This window comes from Pholcus phalangioides, unplaced genomic scaffold (assembly GCF_987345545.1).
Source record: "Pholcus phalangioides strain wild (caught in Gottingen) unplaced genomic scaffold, Ppha-v1.0 ptg000024l_1, whole genome shotgun sequence".
NCBI lineage: Eukaryota > Metazoa > Arthropoda > Arachnida > Araneae > Pholcidae > Pholcus > Pholcus phalangioides.
Genome location: NW_028301616.1, coordinates 23,445,677 through 23,469,230, shown reverse-complemented (window position 1 = coordinate 23,469,230; position 23,554 = coordinate 23,445,677). Strand labels below are relative to the sequence as shown.

At 33.7% G+C, this 23,554-nt stretch overlaps 2 protein-coding genes across 2 annotated transcripts; one reads left to right on the top strand and one right to left on the bottom strand.

The window, feature by feature from the left end:
- Positions 1 to 14,601, bottom strand: Ctu2 (Cytosolic thiouridylase subunit 2). The gene is made up of 15 exons (XM_089251112.1): positions 14,404 to 14,601; positions 11,011 to 11,082; positions 10,290 to 10,428; positions 8,462 to 8,522; positions 7,341 to 7,450; positions 6,993 to 7,141; positions 6,603 to 6,738; positions 5,781 to 5,827; positions 4,530 to 4,611; positions 4,098 to 4,189; positions 3,272 to 3,329; positions 2,755 to 2,912; positions 2,073 to 2,121; positions 1,055 to 1,110; positions 1 to 130 (listed from the first exon to the last, which is right to left on the bottom strand). The coding sequence occupies exons 1-15, from the start codon at positions 14,493 to 14,495 to the stop codon at positions 49 to 51; spliced, it is 1,383 nt and encodes a 460-aa protein (XP_089107238.1). The 5' UTR covers positions 14,496 to 14,601; the 3' UTR covers positions 1 to 48.
- A 2,671-nt stretch (positions 14,602 to 17,272) lies between these two features.
- On the top strand, positions 17,273 to 23,175 carry Aprt (adenine phosphoribosyltransferase). Its single transcript, XM_089250902.1, has 4 exons — positions 17,273 to 17,459; positions 18,888 to 19,125; positions 20,219 to 20,297; positions 21,726 to 23,175. The coding sequence occupies exons 1-4, from the start codon at positions 17,368 to 17,370 to the stop codon at positions 21,860 to 21,862; spliced, it is 546 nt and encodes a 181-aa protein (XP_089107028.1). The 5' UTR covers positions 17,273 to 17,367; the 3' UTR covers positions 21,863 to 23,175.
- Positions 23,176 to 23,554: the final 379 nt, after the last annotated feature.

Below are 23,554 nucleotides of genomic sequence, written 5' to 3'. Positions count from 1 at the left end.
GTGAAAAACATATAATTTTAATTTTTATATAAAAAATAAAATACATTTTCATGTAGCATCATTCTGATCCTGATCATCTTCCTCAACATTATGTAATAAAAAATCTTGTATTTCATCACGAATATCTTTCCTGAAATGAGATGTTCAAAATTATAAAATAATAGTAAGGCAAGATAAATCACAAAAAATTATATTTTAAACATGTAAATCATAGCTAATGGTTTCATTTTACAAACATGCTTATGCTTGTAAAATGAAGCCATGATAGATGACCACAATTTTTTTGTTGCAAAAGGTATATTCTTAAGGCTCGCACAATTCAGGCTCAATTTTTTTGCCTGCCCCATCAAAAGAAAAATAGCATTTCAATATCAGGGAAAACACAAATAGTCAATCAGCTGCAATTGTGTTAAAGCATAGGAAATCCTTCAATGGAGGCTACAATTGCATGATATATAAATTAGGGCCAGTCTGATTAATCAATTAATTGGTTTGGGGTTAATTGATCAATTACTAATCACAGTTAAAAGTTTTAGTTAAGTTAATCAACTCGATCAATCCAATTGAAATTTTAGTTAAAAGTATGTAAACTTGATTTTTTGATGAAACAGACTAGATGTCTTATAATTTTTATTCCTATACAGAACATTTTGGATAAGTGACCATATTTAAAAATATTTGATTAATCAGTCGACTAATTGATTAAAAACTTGGTTATTTAAATCTTACAGATTCACAGCCCTAATATAAATGTATGTTTTCATTTATTCAAGAACACAAGCACATGTGATGATGGCATTATTGTAAATGGAGAAGTGTCAAGTAAAAAAAATACATGTCACCACCCATTCACCCATAAATATACTCTTCTTTTATGAGCAGTAAAAAATCTCAGAATCTACAATTTACAATTTTCTCTTGCTCACTTAAATCTACACTTATTTAGGTTTTTTGATGTGAGAAATGTGTTTTAATTCATAAAAAGAAAATTTCACAAAGAATCTATGAAATTCAATCTGAATCCATTTCAAGATAGAAGAAAAAGAAGCCTTGCCTGCTATTTAGTTCTCTGAACTTCCTGATGGTAGAATTAGGAAGATCCAAACATGTCTGTAAAGAGAAAAGTTTCTTTCCTAAAAAACAAACTTTTTAACATGGGAATCACAATGCATTTTCTAATCTTTTTTTTATACTACCAGCACAATTTTTTCATAATTTCATTAACAAAATGCACTCAAGTTTTAATTTTGCACCTAAACAAACTATACCACTATTTCCATTATCAATCAATTTTAATTATGCAGATTTTTACAAAAAATTCAATTCTGCAAGTACTCTATCTCTCTCTCTCTCTATAATCAATCCTTTCCATTGATTTTAATAATTACCAAAATACCCATTATTGCACAGAAACAAAAAGGTAAATGCACAAAGTATGCATAGTGAGGAAAAATTATTACATTTCAGCATCTTCATGGTCTCACGGTTTAGACATGTAAAATGTCTTATTTACTTTAACCTAACATGTACTACATTTGTAGGCTGCGAAAATGTGTGTGAGAGTATTGTGCCTTAATATTTTCACCTATTTTGATATGCACCCATTTAACCAGGTTCAATCTTAAGGGAGAAAGGTGCACATTAGATTCAAGTAACTATGATATGTATCGTGGCGCTTCAACCAACTCTGGTAAATTGTGAGAAGGGGGCTGTAACTGATTATGGGGAAAATGTTTACCTTTTCTTTTTCTCAAAGGCTCTTTTATAAGAGAAGAGGAGGGGGCAACACCACTCATAAAACCTTCTTGAAATTTGGCCTCTGGGTTCTTGAAACAAAATGAATTTTCTCATCTAATGAGAAGTTTTTGCTTTCTTTCTATTCTGTTATGTCTGAGAAAAAAAAAATGTCTTTTCTGTTTGTTTTTTTTTTTTGACTAACTTTGATATTTCTGAAGTTTAAAAAAGATTTTAAAGTAGTCCATCTTTTAAGTAATTTTTTATTTCCGGTATATATATATATAAAATTTTATAAAAATTTGCATTAAGAACACATAGTATACTTATAGTCTTACCATTTCATTCAACAGCACTTGACATCCATGGCACATATTATGTTTCAGACTGTAAATGAAAAACAATTTTCATGAATCAATTCCTGAAAGCTAGACATTACCAAAAAATAAATAAAAATAAAAAATCTTCAGAATGTAAGTCATAGCAAAATTCATAATTCAGTAAAACAACACGCAATAGAAAAAAAACGCAATGTGTAAATTAGAAAGAAAATATAATTTCCAGGTCTAAACGTAAAAGCAAGCATTCCAGGCACAGAGGTGGCTCTTAAGCTGTGCGACCTGTGCAGCTGCATAAGTGCCACAATAGGAGGAACGCCAAATCAACAGTGAAGAAAAATTTGGAAAAAATGTTTTATCTGTAAAATTTAGACTATGTTGACAATGACATTCAATATATTATTGGATGGATTAATTAGATTTCCATATGCATGGCCTATACAAAATTATGACTTTTCTGAATATTCTACTGATGTGGCTTATACACCAGACTAGGTACCTTGAATGGGTGCATTATATCTCTCCTTATACTCATTAAAATGAACTATGAGGGTGTGGTTAACGCTGTTTATTAATTAACTAATCTTAAACTTTGAGAATAAATATTGCATACAATGAGGTAATGCATCTAAGACGGTTGCTTAAGAATGCATGTCAACGCAGTTGTGCAATGGTAGTTTACCTCTCAAGATCATAATCTTTCTTCTCATTTTGATCACAGCTATTCCTAGAGAAACTCCCAGGGTCATTATTCATCGAATGATTTCGTGATAGCTTTGCAGTCAATGCCATAGCTTCCAAAGCCGAACAACTCTGTGGATTAACATTATCCAAATCACTCTGAAAAATATATTGCAAATATATATTTTTTGGTTAGTATAAATATTAATTTATCAATAGAAAAATTGTCAATGTTCTACTTGAGTAGTGCAGTTATGCATAAGTATTATCCTCTCAGCAGGGCTCAACGAGGATGTTATAGTGCAACCCAAAATAACCATTCACACTAAATTCATTAAGTAAAAATTTTCCTTTTGGTGAATTGTGGGCCAACGAATTACCTTGCCGTAAAATTTCATCTCAATATTTTGCTATGAATTTTTACAGTAAATCTTTTGTAAAAAATTGGTTTTATCTACTTTAATAAAAAAAAAAATATTTTTTTCAAATTAACAAAGGAAATATTTTATCTTACTTACCTGACAAAATACACACTTTTCAATTGTGCTATGATTAGCAGTTACTTTTCCTCCAGTCCTGCAAAAAAAAAGTTATTAGAAATTTGAGAAAAAAAAACCAACTATAATAATTTCCCATGATAAAGATAGCTTCAATAGAAACTTTCTAACCCTTATGAATAATTCAAATTAACGGCCTATTCAATAATTTTTTTTCCTGGAATTCTAATTTTGGGGGATTCGAATGAATTTTTTTGAATACTTTTTCTGCATATTTTTCAATCCAGGATATTGTTTAATACTTAATCAGTAATATAACAGAATTCTAGAAAAAAAAAAAAATCTGTGGAGAGAGAGAGAAGCAAGTTATAAACATACTAATTTTAATATTTTTAAATCTTTAAGGGAAAAGTATGTGCGCCATATATGAAGCTGCTGTTATTTAGACAACTTTTTATTATCTTTTTTTTCTATGCGGCTTATACATCCTAAAGGTTTATTTAAGTATTAATGGCTTATTTGTAAATCATGGAACTTGCACTATTATAAATATCAAATTCCCAGTCTAGTATACCTATATAAATACAGTAAAAACCCAATTAACAACATCCCCTTTGATGCCCTCACTCCTCTTTTACGGCCAAATAATAATTTTCTCTTGTATAATAAAAGTATGCATTTCAAACCACTGGTTAATGGTCACTCCCCTCTTTTATGGACAAATTTGTTTTTGTCCGGCCAGTGTCTGCGAAAGAGAGGTTTTACTGTATATGTGTGATAGGATGGAGATTATGTATGAAAACATATAAATTAATAAATAAATCTGCAACAAATATAACTAGAATACCTGAAGATTGTGAAGACAGTAGCTGGAAAATTCTCTTGAAGATCAGAAATGAATTTTTCAGTGAGGCGTTGTATGCTGGAATGTGAATCTGTCTATATATTGGTAAAAAAAATTTCTTATGAAGAAAGTGATAACAAAAATATTCAATAGCATATTTTGTTCATATGGTCATGCATTGAAACCGCCATTAAAAACTTAACATTTTTAGTATAGAAAAAGAAGGAAAACATAATTAACTAACTTTATATACCTCCAAAGAATATCATTTATAAATTGTCACTTAATGGACGAAATCAACATAAAGTTCAATATGAAACATAAATAAACTTAAGATAAAAAGCAAAGCAAAATAAGCTAACATTAAGTGAGAGAATTAAAAATTCTGCTCTTTGATTTTTTGTTTACAATAAAATTCAAGCAACAGCACTCTACCATTGTCAGTATAGATGGTTCCACATTGCACTGAAGATCATTCAGTTTGTTATAGAAAGCTAATTCTTTCTTTAAAAATTCCCTAAACAAAAAAAAAAAATAAATTTGTTAACAACTTGATCTAGTACAGTATATCAGAAATAACAAAATTGAAATATAATATTAAAATTAAAATATATTAAAATTAAAATAAAATATAAGAACAATGTAAAAACCTGGAATTCCTTTATAACAAAATTTCGTTATAGTGAAGTGATTTCTCCGGTCTCTTGGAGTTCATTATAACTGGATTCAACTGCAGATTTCTTAATACAAGTTAATTTTTTTTACTCTGTCAGGTAATAAATTGTGGAACATTCCTGCTTTATCTGCATCAATGATTTTTTTAGATAATTTCATTCCAATATTAGCAAATTAACAGGATACCTATCATGAAATTGATTTTTAGTTCACAGCAGTTGATTCCCTAAAATGTTTTTTCATTCCTTTTGTATCCTCAAAACAATTTAGGCCCCTCACCAAATAATAAAAATTCTTAATTATTCTAGCTGTTCAATTCCATGGCTTTATGAAGTCAATGACATCTTCCACTAAGTGAAAGGTTTTTTTTATAAACACAATTCGTCCAGCCATTCGAAAATGATTTTAAACCACAAGTTTCTGTCGAATCTGGTGCAACATAGTGTCAGCATTACAATGGATATCTATTCATATATTACTAATTCAAAATTTATTAAAGTAAAAACCTTCTTAATGGTGACCCCTCTCTTTCACGACCAAATAATTATTTCCCAATTATAATAAAAGTATGCATTTCGAACCCATGATTAACTTTGTGTGTGTCACTCTTCTTTTACACATGAATTTGTTTTTCCCATTGGTGTCCGCAAAAAGAGGGGTTATTGATGTAGTTCATGAAACCAGAACAAGTGCTCAATAAAAAAATGCTGATACTATATCAATTTTGTTTTCTTGCTATGTGATGACATAGATAAATTGTTTTAATACAAAAATACCTGTTTTTACATTCAAAGCTAAAGAACTTAAAAAAAGTATATACTGGAGAGCAAAGTGTAGTTATTATTTATGAATTCTGATTATAGATGCTGAATTTGATTGATACTAAACTGGGAAATAATTATATAAATCATAAAGCAGAACTTTGGAAAACACATTTCCAAAAATATATTAATTTTAATTTAATTTTAAAAAATGTTTTAATAATATAAAAATTGTAAATGTTTTAATTACCTTAATGGCCTGCATATTGTCACATTATGACGAGTATCATGAAAAACCTGAAATAAGAAAATTATTTTGGAAATTATTAAGAATTTCATATTTAATCACTCATAATTTAATCATAAGTGTAAGCAGGCTCTTTGAATGGGGGGGGGGCAATAACAGGGGTGCATAGAGTGAAAGTGCAGAGTCCACCTACGTCCTTCATGTCTATGCCATTAACACACTTTTTTATTGAATGGGAGGAACCCAATCACTTTCGGCAATCACTCCTTACTTGTATTCACCTATGCTATTAATGGAGGGAGAAATTTAGAGTAAAATAAATAGGTTCCTACATTCACCACTGAAGGATGTTTTCTGTACAAATTGTTGTGCACATGCTAATCTTTTACAAGCATGTGACCAAATTACTCAAGCTTCAGGGGCTAGATATCCAAACATCTCCAGCAGAAGTGTTTCCATTCTCATTTCTTCACTAAAGATTATGACGACTTTTTAAGGTCAAGAGTGTGCTTTGCTGGTGACACTCTTCTGCAAAAACTGTGATTCTGCACCAAAAGCTATGCACAGAATTTCTGTCTTTAAAGGGGCTCAAAAATTCTCCCCCATCTTTTTATTGAGGTGTTCCTAAAGTTTTATAATTTTCTAGTGGGTAGATAAGGCTGTAGACATCTGAAAACAGAGGATAGACTGTACTTCAGTACTACATATATTTCATTGAACACAGAATGATATACTATGTATCCACATTTATATATATATATATATATGAATGTAGATACATAGTATATCATTCTGTGTATATATGAATTTTTTGCATATAATTACCATATTGCTTGAGACTTGTGATCCTCTGCCAAGCGCTATGCTTGTCAAAACAGTGTTTGCAAGACTGGTAGCTGAATCTCCAACAAACACATGTGAATAACCTGAGCTTTCTGCAATATCTACCATAAGTTGTGTTCTGAATTGAAATACATATGAAAAATATTTTAATATAATATAAACATATTTTTTATTCATATGCATTGACATTCAAATCAGACACTTTATGTATCAATGATAAGTTGAAGGGTAAAAGTGGTAAATGTAAGTGCCAAAAAGCAAAAATGTTGGGAGATCTCAAAAACTGTTCTTGTAGCTAGTAAACGCGTTCACACAGTTTTAGGAAAACAGATCTTTAAGAAATTGTATTTTTCAGAGTGCAAGAAAATTTACCTTAGAATCTCTATAAATTCTTGCTTTGCAGATAACGACTTTATGCCTTCCAAGCAATTCACCAGTTTTTCCTTAAATTTTTTATTTTGGTGATAGTAAACTTCACTCGAATCCCAATAGAAATTTTTTGTTTCATCATCTCGGAAAGCCTACGATAATTTTTTCCATGAACGAATAAGAATGTTTATTAGATGGGCAAATAAAAAGCATGTTTGACTGCATGAAATGTAAAATTACATGAGCTGGACAATTACTTGGAAACATTTATTTATTGTGATAACATTTTTCCAATAAAAATCACAGGGAAAAAGGAATAACATATATGTGTATAACAGAAAAAAATATTACCATGTCAAGTGAGGAAGAGAGAATTTCACAATCAAGAGCTTTGGCCTCTCTCTGTATTGTGCCCAAGATGCCAGCTTCAGTTTCATCATTGCCATTCAATAAGCAGCGCTCTGATATTAAACAATCATGCATACATGCATTAAACAAAATTATTTGGAATAACAGCGAGCTCTAAAAAATTTAAAAACTTGGTAAGCAATGCACCAGAAAAAATATTTTTTAGAAATGCAGTTATCATGTAGGTAAAATCATTTGAAGTCTGAACTGAATTCCCCACGATTAAGTTTTCATACAATTTTTGTACCATTTTGATAGCATGGGTGCTAGACACTGGATACTTGAGTACCTAATAATTCATGAATGTACAATTAATGCACTCCTCCTATATACACCTTTGAATGTTGTATACATGGGACATCTGGCAGCCCTAGCCCGCTCCTAATTTTTTGTGTTGGACACATACATAAAACCATCCAATATTTTTGGCTACCCATAGAAACATTGGGTTTGAGGACCAACCCCTCAATATTTTTGAGCTTTCCCAATATTTTTAATAACTTCATACCTATGGTGAGACCAAAATAGCTTTTGCCTTAAAATAAGCGGTGAAAAGAAAAATCAGCTTAACAACAATTTAATTATTAAAATTTTAAGGTGGTAAAGCCTGTAATTTTATAAATTATAAAAAAATTATTAAAAAGAAATGATGTATATGCAAACCAATCATGTACATAACATTGGTTTTCTCTCTGTTTATCTGTGTGTAGGTTCTCTATTCAAATCCATAATTTTAGGCCGATCTTTTTTTGCCAAATTTCATACAAACACCAAACAAGATCAGACTTGAAAATAACGCTAGTTTAACTACTTTAAAAGTTCCTAGAAAGGAAATGGGTAAAAAATGTTGGGCAACAATTTCATAACTCTCAACAATGATTTTTACAATGTTTACTTTGGTTACTGTGGTTCCCTAACAATGCATTTCAGACATGTTTATTCTGTTTACAATGGTTTGTCACTTCTCTTGTGAACCCAGTATATGCAGAAAATCCAGGCAAAACTGAATATTTTTGTTATTTATAAATAAAAATCATAAATGTCAGAATATTTTCATAGTTCACCAGAAATATATAGAACTCCAGGTTTCAGCATAAGTCTTTTAGGTGAAGCATCCTTTAAGGCCTATAGAAGTAAAGGAAGAAAAAATCAATCTGACTATACAATACTAATCATTGTGGTAAAGCACTTCGAAAAAAAAGAAACTAACTCTGTATTACATTACAAGCATCTACAAATTCAATTAATTCAATTTTTATCTCAGTGATTCTAAAACAGAGTGTGTATGTGCCATGGTACTACCAAAAAATCATTCATTGATACTGTGAGATATTTTTGGGATCAAATCATATTGAAAGTAGTTGCATGATGCCCAACCAGAGTATCACAACACTTCAGAGGAAGACTGAAGTTCCTAGAGATGTCTGAAATTTTAATGTCATTACCAAGGGCAGCACATATATCTAAATTTTGAGGATCTATGTTCCAGATTATCAAATAATATAAAATAGTTTGATTCGTTTTCCCAAGAGGACATGCATAGAAAATATCCTTCTCCAAAAAACGTATAACAGCGGAACTTTGCTAACATAGAATACTCGTTGAGAGTGTTAAACAGACAGAAGGGAAGCCTCCTTGGACTGGGGGAAAAATCCTTTTGTTCATACAGATGTTTTCTAGATATTATGCTGAGGTGAACTCGGAAAGAAAAGTCATCTGGTCTCTGCTTGGACTCGAACTGAGGAGGTCCTCTTGCAAACTTGGCAAAGCATGCTACCATCTACACTACAGGAGACATGGCCCTGCCCTCCTTATTTCAAGCAATGTGGCATGAGGTGCTGAAGTAGAGCCATTAGTAGCCTCTCTTTGAGTTCCAGCAGAGATCAGATGGCTTTTCTTTCTGAGTTCACCTGAGCATAATATCCAGAAAAATATGTTTCCTTGATACATGTTCTGAGAAAAAAGCCTCTCTTTACTGCCCCACCTAAGGGTACCATTTGCTGAAGTTTAGAGAGGCTACTGTCTCCACCTCACATGGTGAAATAAGGAAGGCAGGGTCTTATCTCTAGTGGTGCCCCAAAGCAGAATGTTTTACATTGTTCTGCAACAATCTCTCGGCTGACTGGAAATGTTCTACTGTGTGTTTTCTGCACTTTTTCTTAAAATTCTTCAAAATTGTTCTGCAGTAGCACTAATTGTTCTGTGACAGACATCACAGATTTTGAGATATTCTGCTTTGAGGCAGTGGTGTAAATTGCAGCATGCTTGCCCAGTTCGCAAGCGGGCCTGGGTTCGAGTCCTGGAAGAGACCAGATGACTTTTCTTTCCAAGTTCACCTCAGCATAATATCCAGAAAATATCTGTTTCCTTGATACATTGATCTGAGAAAAAAGCCATCTATTTCTCTGTGCGAGAACAACTTGAACTTTTTTCTAACTTTATCTTTTTTTGCGAGCATAATTTGTTCTGTTATGTCGAGTTTTCATAGGAGTAGAATTTTTGCACCATGTACAGCGAAAAAACGCTGATTGGTTTAAAACCTGAAATTCAGGGTTTTTTGATGAATCAGAATTTTTACGCTGCCTGTGACATACAAACCTGTTCCTAGGAAAACCTGATTTTAATGTGCTCGTAACCTAAAACACTTCTATATCAAACTTAACTTCTCCCATAAGAAATAACGGAAACTCAAATGATTCATTCTACAGCAGTATTCCTCCAGAAAGTCATGATTCATCTCTTAGCTCAAAATTTGACCACATTATCCTCGACTGGCAAATCCATTCAGGTTCGTAATTGCGACTATACAAAGTGTGTCATGAAAATTTCGCATGAGTCAAAGAACAATAAATATAGTGTAAAAACATTTCTACTATGCATGATAAAAATTACCTCCTTAACCATGTGAAGCATCGCAGTGGAACTCTGTCCTCCTGAATGGCAAATAAGAACTTTTGATTCCGATTTCATCTTCTTCGATTTCCCAATAGTCGCTCTGAATTTGTGGTTGCAATACGTCAGAAAGCATGATCTATAGACATTCAACAGAAATCAGTATTATGCAAGGAAATAAAAAAGATTTCTCATTCTACAATTCAGAAGTTCTTTATAATTTGTCATTGACAATTAAAGCTTTACCACATTTTTAAATTATTTAAATTAATACAACAATCAATTATAACATTATTAATGCTGTTACAATTACAATATTTTTTTTGGGGGGGGGGTTACAATAATAATATTTTCATATTCATCTCATCTCTATTCCGTGTTTTTTTTTCCTCGCGATTTCTGAGATATCACTTGGAGTGACAAAACGTTTGGAATCAGCAATAAATTGTAGGTCCTTCCCACTCCCCCCCCCCAAAAAAAAACCATTTTATATATATAAAAATAACATAGTAAATACTAAATAATAGTTTAATTATTAATAGTTATAAATAATTTAACAGTTATTAATAGTTATTCTAAATAATAATTATACTAAATTATAGTTTTTTTACTAAAAACTACTTTTATACACCTCTAATATCGAAATTATACAGCTTCATGTTGAACATCAAATATACAATGTGTCACATAGAAAAAAGTAAATTTGAGTTTTTGAACTTACTTGCAGAATGGATCTTTCTTCTGGAGTAAAATGATGGACTGTTCACCACACTTCTTACATAAATTCAGTGACCTTTGAACGACACAATTTTATTTTTAAGCAGTTAGCAATAAAATAATGTAATATATTATCTATGCATGAAAAAAAAATTAATAAACAAGTAGGGTTACCAGATTTGAAAACTGAGAAAGGAGGACACCTGCATGTGCACCCTTAATAACGTCACTTTTCCCCAATTTTCACAACAGATGGCACCACTGTCCTGACAAGTAAAAACAGCCAGACGACAATAATTTTTTCCTAATTAAAACAGAACCGCTAAAAAATCAAAAAACAGAAAAGGTTCTGGGAATTTTTCGATGGCTACGGATGAGAAAAAACACAAAAACACTCATATCAATGAAGACATAAGCCTATATGTTTCAGAGGGGAAGAAAAATACTTCTCCTCAGAAAAAAAAGAAAGTATTTCCGAAATCAAGAAAAGAACAACAAGAGATGAATTTTCCAAAATGTAGGAGGATGCTCCAAATGACATAAAAAAGGAGGATGCCTGGTAACCATAATCTCAAGACAATGCTGGTTTATGATGCAGAACAAAAATTTAATCTGTAAATGCATCTTGTGCATCATAAGCAGAAAAATATGTAACTCTGATGTCTCGACAAAGTTTAAGGATTCCATAAAAAAAACACTTACTGTAACGGTACTTTGAAAAAATTCATAAAATATTTTCGGTCATCAAGATGTTTATTAAGTAGTCTTCTAAAAAAATTATTTTTCTCATTAATCTCCTACTCAGAAAAACGTAATTTCTATCACCTCCCGCTAAGCCATAAGATATTATGTTGCATCTGTACCGTCTACTACTTCATCGTCCCCCCCGCAGAAACCAAAATATTTCCCATTTTGGGAAACACTGGCCTAACCTTATAACTCATAGAGTTCTTGTTACCTGCTGCGACATTATGTAAACAAGTTTGTTGTGACTCTTTAACACTGTTTAATATACTTTAATTCTTGAAATGAAATTTGACTTCTCATTATAAGCAATATAAGGCTCTAATATAAGCAATATAAGCACATAAAAGACTTCTCGTTGTAAGCAATTCTATTTTTCCTGCTCTGTCAGGTCATAAATTGTTGAAAATTGTCACTTTATCTGTATTTAAACATTGTTTAGATCATCTAGTCCGTGAATGAATAGAACTCCAGCTGTGAAATTGATTTTTTTATATATTATCGTAGATGTTTTTTCATAGAATTTTTTAAATTTAGTCAATCAATTAAAATTTTCTTTGGATACATCACTCCTTACTTTTATGACTATGGTTTTGTTAACATTTTTCTGCTAATAGGAATAAGTTTTTTGGTATGATTTTATTCAGGAATTCGGAAATGACTTTACACTGCAAGTTCCAGGCAATAGCTGGGCCCATCGTTTACTATACATACCCTCGATGATTTTCTCCCTTCCTGTTCGAGGAGCCTGTGTTCACTTATGGCAATCACCATAATCACTTAGTGACCAAGAAAGACAAAAGGTGAATAAAATTGTCATATATATATCCCACACATACAGCCTAAAAAGGTGAAGCCTTTAGGGGAAGCATAAAAATAGGAAGAATAGGGGGAAATGTGACTATCCTGTGTCCAATCTTCGTTAGAATAACAAGAATAATGTTTACAAGAAGCGTGTACAATAATGAGTGTCATCCTTATTCAAAGTTTCGATAAAAGAGAAAGGAAACCTGGCTTTTCCATGAATTTTTCAATGTTGTAGCGGAAGTTTCCAAATTTTCAAAGGCATTGGAACCTGGAGGGCACATGAGCCCTCTTCTCTTTCCTAAGCAATTTTTCGGGTCGCAGAGTCCCTTAGTAGTTCATGAATATTCAATACAATTCCAACCTGCACATGCCTTTGTGGGCCATATATACGGTACGGATGTCTAACAATCATAGAAACCCCCTCTAAAATTATCTGATTTATTGTGGTTTTGGTGGTCCTGAAGTGAGGAGGTCAGCTTATACACAAGTTTATAAGATATATATAAAATAACATGTCTTAAATGACTGACGGATTCATCATTGCCGAGCTGAAAACACTGAAACTACAAACATGAAATTTGATCAGTAGTTTTATTTTATGATTTAGAGACTCACTAAGAAAGGACTTTTAAAAATTCAACCCCTAAAGCCCCGTTCACATGTGCAAATATTGCGATAGCATTGGGAGTGCTAGTACTCGCTTGACGACTTTTTTCTTTCGTAAGGAAAGAAATGTAGAGCAGTCATTGGTGAAAATTCTTGAAGCAGGTTTTAAACCTACTTTTTCCATTTCAAATGTGAACGGGGCTTAAGGGTGTCATAAGGGGGATTCAAAGGTTATATGGGGCAACATTGCCGAGCCCAAACTGCCGAAGCAATCAATATGAAATTTGGTCGGTAGTTTTATTTTATAATGTAGAGCCTCACTCTTTCTCCCTCAAGAGGGGATTTTTCAAAATTAAACCCCTAAAAGAGTCTTAAAAGGGGAAAATTTTTAGATTACCAAATCTACACGAGCAAAGCCGTGGGTAACAACTAGTTATGAAAAGTATAAATCCCCTTGAACACAAAATAATTATTAATGTATCGCTTATAGATCTACCATCGGTAGAACAACTGTTAGAGCAATTTCAGTACCAAATCACAGAAATTGACGCAAATTATGTCACTGTTTTGTGAGTGCTCCACACACCAAATTATATATTATATAATACAATATATATATATAATGCTATTATATAATACAATAAAGTTCATTATAAGAAGCTCATTTGGAAAAGAGATAATTCATTAACAAAAAAATATAGTTATTTTTACATGACTTACTGAACTTCATCATAAAATAAGAGGAATGAATTATTTAAGTACTGGTTAATTATCCGAACATTATCGCCAATTGGCGATGAAAAAACCAGCCAAGCCTTTGATTCGAACAACGCTTCTCAAACTTTCGGCACCCGCGGCTCCCTTGGTTTGTTCGTTCGCCATAGTAAATCTCCGCACATCCACGGCTCCCCAACAAAAGGCTTTCATGGCCTTCCGTTCAATGAAATACATTCAACTTCCGTGTTGTTAGGCCATGGTAGGGCGGAATATTTACGTCCTGTAATTTTCTCGTCTGCTACAGGGATCTACGCGTTATTGAACCTTGAACATTTCCATCAGAGATGTAGGAGAAAAGTTAGGACGTAAATATCCGGCCTATGGCCTAACATCGCAAAAATTGGACATATTTAATTAATCAATGAATTATTATTATTTTTTTAAAATCAATTATATTTGAATAATTATATTATATTTTTTTATTAAAAAGAAAGAGACTAAAGTTGAGATTTCCATCCGATACCTTTGTTGCGGAAGATCACTACTCATAAATTTATCAGACGATGAACAGTCTCCTAAACTGAGCTCCTCAATGTCGTCAGAAACGGAGCACATTGCGCTGTTTTTGCTAAATGACGATCTAAGGAAGTCGTGTGGTAGCAATACAAATTAACTTCCTTTCCTGACTAACTCTACGGAAGTCGTGCCATTGTTTGTAAACAGAGAAGCATATATATAGACGGCTTTGACTATGCATAAATATTTTGTCCAATCATATTATTTTTTTTTTTTTTTTTTTATTTATTTTTTTTTTTAAAAAAAAAAAAAAAAAAATCTCATTGCCTTAGACTTGAAAGCAGCGTATGATTCGGTTCGTCATGATCTTCTAATTAACAAATTAGCACGAATGGGATTCGATAAGAAATTTCTATCGTGGCTTTATGAATACCTCATCAACCGTCTCCATTTTATTCACTGGAGAGGCAGGAAGTCCAGTACGTTTTCTCCTACTACTGGTCTCCTTCAAGGCTCTTCTTTATCGCCTCTTCTGTTCGCTTTATTTACGATTGATTTACCTTCATACTTGCCTCCTAACATTCATCTCTTCTTGTATGCGGACGATATTTTCCTGGCCGCATGTAGTTCGGATGGATCCTCCGCTGAATCTTCTCTTACTCTCGCTGTATCTAAGACTATGCAATGGGCTGAAGACAGTGGTCTCACTATCTCCCTTCCCAAGTCAAAATTTTCAATTTTTACTAGGAAACGTTCCTTTCATGTTCCTACATTTACAATTGGTGGAGTGTCTGTTCCTTTTGATCCCTTCATAAAAATTCTGGGGGTCTTTTTTGATAGATCTCTGACTTGGGCGAAACAACTCAGTACAATTAAAACTAAAGGCACTTTTATTTTAAATATTTGTCGGTCCATCGCATTCCGTTCTCGAAATGTTCCTTGCAGGTATACGAAACCCATTATCTTAAATATGGTGTCTGGTCTTCTATGCTATGGTGCACATGCTTGGTTCAATTCCTCTCGCTCATCTCTTTCTAAAATTAATATTATTTATCACTCTGCTTTGCGTTCGATTTTAGGTCTACCTATATCTACTAGAATTGACAAAATGAGAATGATTTTGGCATTACCGACTCTTACTGAACTCCTTTCATCTCGATGTGGCTCTGCTTGCATTCGGTCAACGGCGTCACCCTCCCAGGGCCCTTCTAATCTGTGGGACTCAGGTTTCAGACGTTTAGCCCCCCCTCTGAGGATGAAAATGGAAAATTTTTCCGAGACTATTGATTTCAATCTTACAAGCACTCTTCAACCTATTTTTGATTTTTACCCTTGGCATCTTCAAAACGTTTCTTTCATCACTGATGACTTGGATTTTCAGAAAAGTTTCCCCCATGGTTCTTTGCAACTTTCGTTCCAGCACTATTTAGACTCCTTGGACCCATCTTCCATCATCATCGCCACGGATGCCTCTAAGAAAAATCAAGTTGTCTGCGGTGCTTTCTGTCCCTTAACTAACGTCGTCAAGACATGGTTTATCAATTCTAGCTCTTCTGTGTTTACCGGGGAAGCTCTTGCAATCATTCTTGGCCTCCGATTTTTTATTCCTGGTTCTCGGCAACCCATTGTCATAATCTCAGACTCCAAATCTGTTATTTCTGCAGCACGAGCGTTCTCATTCCATTCTCCTACAGTCATTTTTCTTCTTTATTACCAGCTTGTTTTCACAAGCTCTCTTTCTAATCACATTTCTATTATCTGGGTCCCTGGTCACTCCGGCATTACTTTTAATGAGATTATTGATAGTCACGTTCGCACTGCGGCTTCTTCTCAGCGTGTAACCCCTTCCAGCCTCTACCCAGAAGATCTGATCTCAATTTTTAAATCCCGATATAAAAAATATTTCACTCAATCACTTAAAAATACACTTCCTGATTTCCGTCCATTTTATGATTGTTGCAAATTGTATTCATCCTTTTTTTCGTCCGGTAAATTTGAAAATATGTTTTACAAGCTCCTCTGTAACAGGGCTCCTCTTTTTGAGTATTTACATCGCATTAATAGGGCGGATAGTCCATTGTGTAGCCATTGTAACAATTTGGAAACTGCTTCTCATTTTCTTTTTTATTGCAGTCATTATGATTCTGTGCGTAATGCTACTTTCCGCAATCTTCATTTTCCGGTCTCTTGTTGGCGAGATTTTGCGTCGACTCCTCCTAATATTATTATTCCTCTCTTTGAACGTTTCGTCACTCGTAGTTCCCGTTTCGTCTAGTTGTTGGTATTCAAGTTTCATCCTATCGATACTCACTATATATATATGTGTGTGTGTATATATATATGTATGTGTATAAATTTTTTAGTATTACTATTCTTTGCTTTGTTTCAATACTTTTATTGTTGTCATTATTTGTGGTATGATTCTTATGCTTTTGTTGTTGTCATCACCTGCGACAATGTATTATTCATGGTTTTTGTTATCATTCAATTTTGACAATTATTATTTTTTTTTATTATTATTGACTGTTAATGTATAATTGATAGGCATAATTTCTTTTTTCTAATTTCCTAGATGTTTTTGTTATGATCCTGGCATCTCTATTCTCAATAATTTTTTTTTTTTTAATTATATATAATGATCAGGGGATGGTCATAGTAGCCGAGAGCCCTGTATAATTATTATTGTATTGTATTGTATATGTTTTTTAAATCCTTAAAAAATTTTTTTTATCAAAAGTAAAAACATTTCATTTGAATTATGGTCAAATAACTCGTATTTATATAATTTATGTATAAATATCTTTATAAAATTGTTTTTTAAGACTTTATTTTGTTTATTTAGTCCAAAAAAAAATTGTTGAAAGTTCTTTCTCCTTGCTATCAATAAGGTGGATCTTGATCTTGATGTTTAGATTGTGACTCCACCAGTTTCAAAGTTACTTATTATCAAAGCATTTATTAATTTCAAATTATGTCTTCGATTACCAAAGACGAGCGATTATCCGCTATCGAGGATAAGATAGCGTCATATCCGGATTTTCCGAAGCCGGGAATAATTTTTAGGTGAGCCATCTATACTTGAATAGTTATACTCATCTTTATAGGTGTTGATAAGTGAAGAGTAGATAAGTTAGTTCCAAATCCAGTGCTGTCTCAACTCGTGGGGGCCCACCCGGGGCATGGTCGGGGGGGGGGGCGTCATGATTATAAGATCTGGTGGTAGGGACAGGTACTTGCAGCTATATGCCCCCCCCCCCACTATAACAACTTTACCCGGGGCCCCTGATCAACACCTCCTAACGATCTATCTCTAGGAGGTGCTGCCCTGATTCCGTGAAGACGGCCCTGTCCAATACTAAATAGGTCCAATTTTTTTTTTATACTCAATCAACCAAATTATGATATAACCTCGTTGAGAAATTTAATAACATAACAATCTATGTGGTTTATAACTGTATAATTTTTTTTTAAATTTTAGATAAAGGGTAGTTTTGCTTTTCTCATGAGTCCATAAAATCTATGCAGCCAAGTCAATGCCCAGAGCTCTGATTAAGCTGATTAGATATTAATGAGCCCCAGAGTTTCAGTAGCTCATGGTAACAGTTGTGGTGGTCGAGTGATCATAGTGACAGACTCGCTGCTTGAGAAGCCCAGTTTGAACCCCACTGTCGCTACAGTAGTGGTCAGGTGAAATTGGTTTTCTGTGCTTCCAAACTTTGAGGCGTGAATGTGAGCCGATCTGCCTGTTAAAAAAATCTTGACACAGAGAGCGACAGGCCTGCAACGATGCAAATCGTCAATCATTCCATTTCACTCATAGTTCAAAAAATAGATGGCAACACTGTAACTAGCAATACACAGAAACAAAACTTCACGTTAGGTTCACAACACAGACACACACATTCCAACATGTACCAATTCGTTAGAAGTTCCGCCGCAGAGGAACATGGACGAGGTGCATGTGTGGTTCAGTAGAAGTAGTGGTAGCTCATGTTATAGGTCTTAAGTTAGTGTGATCAATTCAATATGTTTAAAACCAGGATTCGAGCTGCCGATCGCCATTGCGCCAAACCATTACAAAATGTTTCATTTGGCAATGAAATAAAAGATTGGATTCGCCACATTGTGTGTTTCATTCAGTCTCTTGATGGTCGAATCTGCCATTTGACTCAGTCATTTTGGAACTTCACATTATATGACACATCAATTCGGCTAAGGTTCTCTCATTTGGCTGCACCTTTTTCCATCTGATTAGCCAAATTTCTAAAATTGATAAAAAGTCGGGGGAAATTTTTTTCTCTGGTCCCCTAGATTTTTTTTTTTTTTGCTTCTAGCCCTGATGTTGATAAAACATCAAATGTGGCCTATGCTGTCAACGGTTGAAGGCGCATGCTCCAAACGATATCTTCTACTACATATTATGTGAAACTATGTATGAGACACATGAGAGTAATATTTTTTTATGAATCAATCAATCTTTTTATTTTGCAGAGACTTTTTTCCGGTGCTTGCTGATCCGGAACTTTTCACCGACCTCCTTTGTTTATTTGTGGAGCATCTGCAAAGGAAAAACATCAAGGCTGATGCCATCATAGGACTTGAGTCTAGGGGTTTTTTACTTGGATCAGCACTTGCGATGAAGTTGAAACTTCCTTTTATACCAGTAAGAAAGCCTGGTAAACTCCCCGGAAAAGTGGTGAAAGAATGTTTCCAGTTAGAGTATGGAAGTGTAAGTTACCCCATAATTCTCTTTCAATATTTTTGAAGCAGTGGTGCCAAACTGTTTTGGTTCATGACACACTTCATGGATCAAAGGTGCCAAGAGCCAGAATATAAATCTACTCAAGAGCTGTGGTGTGGTTAGATTTGGTTAAGTAAAAACAATACAGTAATATATTTGCCAATTCTTCCGAATTTTTAGCCTTATTAAAATCTTCCGATCGGAAATCAGATTCTTCTGATTTTTCTTGTATCTTCATGGAAAATCCCCAAAAGCTCTCAAATTGTGCTTTGTTTTAATGGGAAAATCCCTAAAGAAAATACTCTTTCAGTCTTCTTTGCAGTTCCAGACTGACCATATTTTCTCAGGAAAAATATGGGAAATCAGGATTTTTCAGGTACGAAAAAATCGGTAATTTTTGCCAAATAAGCAAGCAAAGTTGGCAATTGTTTCTAAAAACATTGGGATAGCGAAAAATGCATCCTAGGAAAATGGGATTTATAGATGGTCACTCGATGCAATCCCAAAAAAATCTCTGATGTTTTCTTTTTCATTTTCAGCCGCTGTGGTGGTCGAGTGGTTATAGTGCCGGACTCGTGATGCGAGGATCCGGGTTCGAACCCCACAGTGGTGGTCGGCTGAAGTTGGTTTTCTGTGGTTCCCAACTTCAAGGCGCAAATGCGAGCCGATCTCCCCGTTAAAAAGTCTCGCCACAGAGAGCAACAGTCCTACAACGGTAAATCATTCAACCATAACACTTCACTCATAGTTAGTAAAACTGGGGGGCAGATGACAGCACTACACATAACAAGCATTACACAGCAACAAACTATACGTCCGGTTGCACTACACGTACACGCACATTCTCGCATGTACCGATTCGTTGGGTGTTCTGCGAGGGGGGGGGGTGCATGTGTGGTGTAGCAGTAGTAGGTAGGGGCTCGGGGATCCATGATGTTCTTAAGTCAGCCACCTCGTTGGGCAATTTGCCTGTTGTGGCGTTGTATTTGTATTTGTGTGACATGTTTTCTTTGATACGGAATATGCCATCACATGATAAATAAGATTTTCTTTCTATTCAAAGTTTTTCATTTTTTTTCAGGATGCATTGGAAGTACAGGTAGAAGCAATAAGACCTGGAATGAGGATAGTTATAATTGACGACATGGTAGCCACTGGCGGTAAGTATTAATTTAAGTTTTTTTTTCTTTCTAATACTGATATTTGTTTGTGTGCTGTGTTTATCGGTACAGCTGCATCATGATTTAATGAATTTATTTAATTTTTCATTTTGTTCATTGTGAATTATTAAATTATTAAATTGGGAATGAAAGAATGGCATATATGCACGCAGATTCACAGATGATCAAATAACGATCTCTTGTCGCTCTCTGTTATTCATGCAAGGCATAGATAACCGAATATGATGCGGAGATTAAATTTTTGCAAGGAAAATTTCACAGGCCTCTGTGGGGAATCGAGGCACTGCCATTTGGCTGTTTCTGTCAGTTATTATACATAATAACCAGATATATCACATTTACTGTAATATATAAGTAGTGGCTGTATAGAGTCTCTCTTATACATCATCATCTTTTTCTGTGCAATTCCATCTGTGGTATGCCCCCTCTCCTGTTTGGTGAATTTATTGTGTAGAAAAACAATAAGATTTGTGCTGTGCCCCAGAGATGGAGCTTTGCCCTTATCTGGGGGCTATTTAATCATGAGCTCTTAGCTGAGTTAGGAAGTTGTCCATTGCACAATCTTGTTCAGCATTCTCATGTGCTCTAAAGCAGTGTTTCTCAACTGCCGGGCCCTGTCATCAGTCAAACTGGGCAGTGAGTGATTCATCTTTTAATTTTTCCCCATCTATTTCCCATCAGTCATGCTTATAATCGGGCCTTCCACTCGAAAAAAAATACTCCACCAGGTCGCAAGCTTCCAAAGGTTGGGAACCACTGCTTTAAAGCAGTGTTCTTCAATATTTTTTACAGTTGCAGACAGGTTTAAAAAAAATAAAAGAAATAATTTGCAGACTGGCGAAAAATAAATGAGTGGGAGTCTTTTTGACAGCTAAGACAGGAATAAAAATCAATATAGTATTTAATTCAATTTAAAATTATGCAGCTGTTACATAATTTGGGTGAAATGCATCATGGAGTGAGACCAGTAGGAAATTTCCATGGATTTGAACTGGTCTGCAGACCAACAACTTTAGAGCAGTGTTGAAGAAACACAGAGGGCAAATTATTTGTTTTCTATAGCATATCAGTTAGCACACTTGCCCAAATCCCAAGATGGCAGTATGATTCCTTACATAAGACTGTGGAATTTTCCTTTCAAAAATTTCATTTTTGCGTCATATCCAGTTATCTGTGTCTTATACTTATCAGTTTTGTTTCTAATTTGTAATAGACTCATCCTACCAAGTTTCAGAACACATGGATGTTAAGGGGGGGGGGGCAGTTTCAGAAGGAAATTCAGAAAATTTCAAAGCTTCAAACCAAACAATTCAATCAGTCTTTCAAGGCTACTTTATTTAGCATTTCTGTATAATACAAGAAAAAATATACAAAATATTCAATAATTTTTTTCTTTTCTTTTCATAGGCTCATTACAAGCAGCTGTAAAGTTAGTGGAGAAATGTAAGGGTATTGTAGAACAATGTTTAGCTGTGATGGAGATAACATCCCTAGAAGGAACAAAGAAATTAAATGTACCCATTCATTGTTTGATTCAGTATTGATGATGTCTGATTCTGGTCAGATTTGTTTCCGCTTCAATTATTTTTGTGTTCAATATAAAATTTTATGTACGTCCTTTGATGTGAATAATTTATACATGTTGCTCATTCGATGAAAAGAAAAATTAATTCTATTTTTGATTACATCGCTTTACGGGGCATGTCTATTTAAATGTCTCATGAATATATTATTTTTACTTGGACTGAGGAGCAATTTCTATTAATGTGACCATTTCATTGTATCATGCTGTTTGATCTACAGTGTTTATTAATCAGCTCTGAGAAGCCATAAATCAGGGGTTCTTACTCTTTCACGTACCACAGATCCTTTGTGCTAATAAGATAAAGTCCATGGACCCCCCCTGTGCCAATAAAATGAAGGCCAAAGACCTCTTTGCAAAATAATTATTCACAATAGTGACATTAAAACAATGAGTTAATTATTTTTCATCAAAGTTCATGGAACCCCTGAAATCTTTCTTGGTACACTTGGTTGAGAACCTCCTGCTCAAATTATGAAAGCAAACTAAAACTTGATTTTCACATTCAGGCTTATGTAACTGAAAAATAATTTGTATTTTTTGAATGGAATTTTTTTTTATATGAAGAAATTATGAGTACATTTTCCACATTGCATCTTGCTTCAGTAATTTTGCTGAAATTTTATAGTGATGCCTTAATTTTTTATTCGTAACCACACAATGACTTTTCTGGGCTTTTAAGCTATGATTTAAAAGCCAGAACAACGGTTATTAACAAGAAGCATGTGCAGTTGTAGTATTAATCATGAATTAATACTTCTTCCACCTCCTTTGAGATGGCATCTTGATTTAAATGAGATCAGAGGGGACAAACAGTTATAAAACATCCATAGAAAAGTGGATGAAAATTTGTCATTTATCTATCCTCTATCAATAATGAATACTCTCCACTGATGATGGCTGCCCTAGTTTTTTTGTAGGCAAAATGTCTGATTCTACATTTTGACTTTTTCACCATAACTTTACAATCCCGAAGAGTCAGTGTGTATATAGTCACACCCACCCAAACCATAAAATGTGTCATTAATTTTTTTTGTTGTTGTTAACTGTTGAATGCTTAAAATTTTATTCATTTCATGAGACAAGTTTTAGAATTTTTTTGTTTCTCTGAAATCTTGATTAAGCAAAACAGTAACTTTCACTGTTCTATTTCAAATTATGTTTGCATCAAGGAAAGGGATTTTGTCAAGCTGAGGATTTCTGGACCAATCGTTTTCTTTGACTTTTCTGTACTTATTATAATTATGTTAATTAAAATTTTAGTTCCTATTTTCTCTTACAATGTTTGATTTTCTTGTGTGTCTAGCTTCAGGAAAAAATTTGTTAAAAAGTACCTTGAGTGTAGAAAATAAAATAATTGGTGTGGTCTGATTTTTATACTAATGCACCACAGTCGTGATGGCTTCCTTGTCGAAAAAATTTGTTTTCTGTTATTTCTATCTCATAAGAGTTACATTAGTTATGAGATTTTTTATTATGAAATTTTCTTTTTTTCATTCTAAATTTAGCCACACTGATTAAATTTATTCTATGTTTATTTCAGTTATAGCAACCTAAATTATTTGGATAATTTTTCTAATTGGAAGTATGCCTCTAGGGTCAACGGTTCGCCAGTAGTTTGCAGTGCGTGCTGTTAGCTACGCACCCTGTGCAT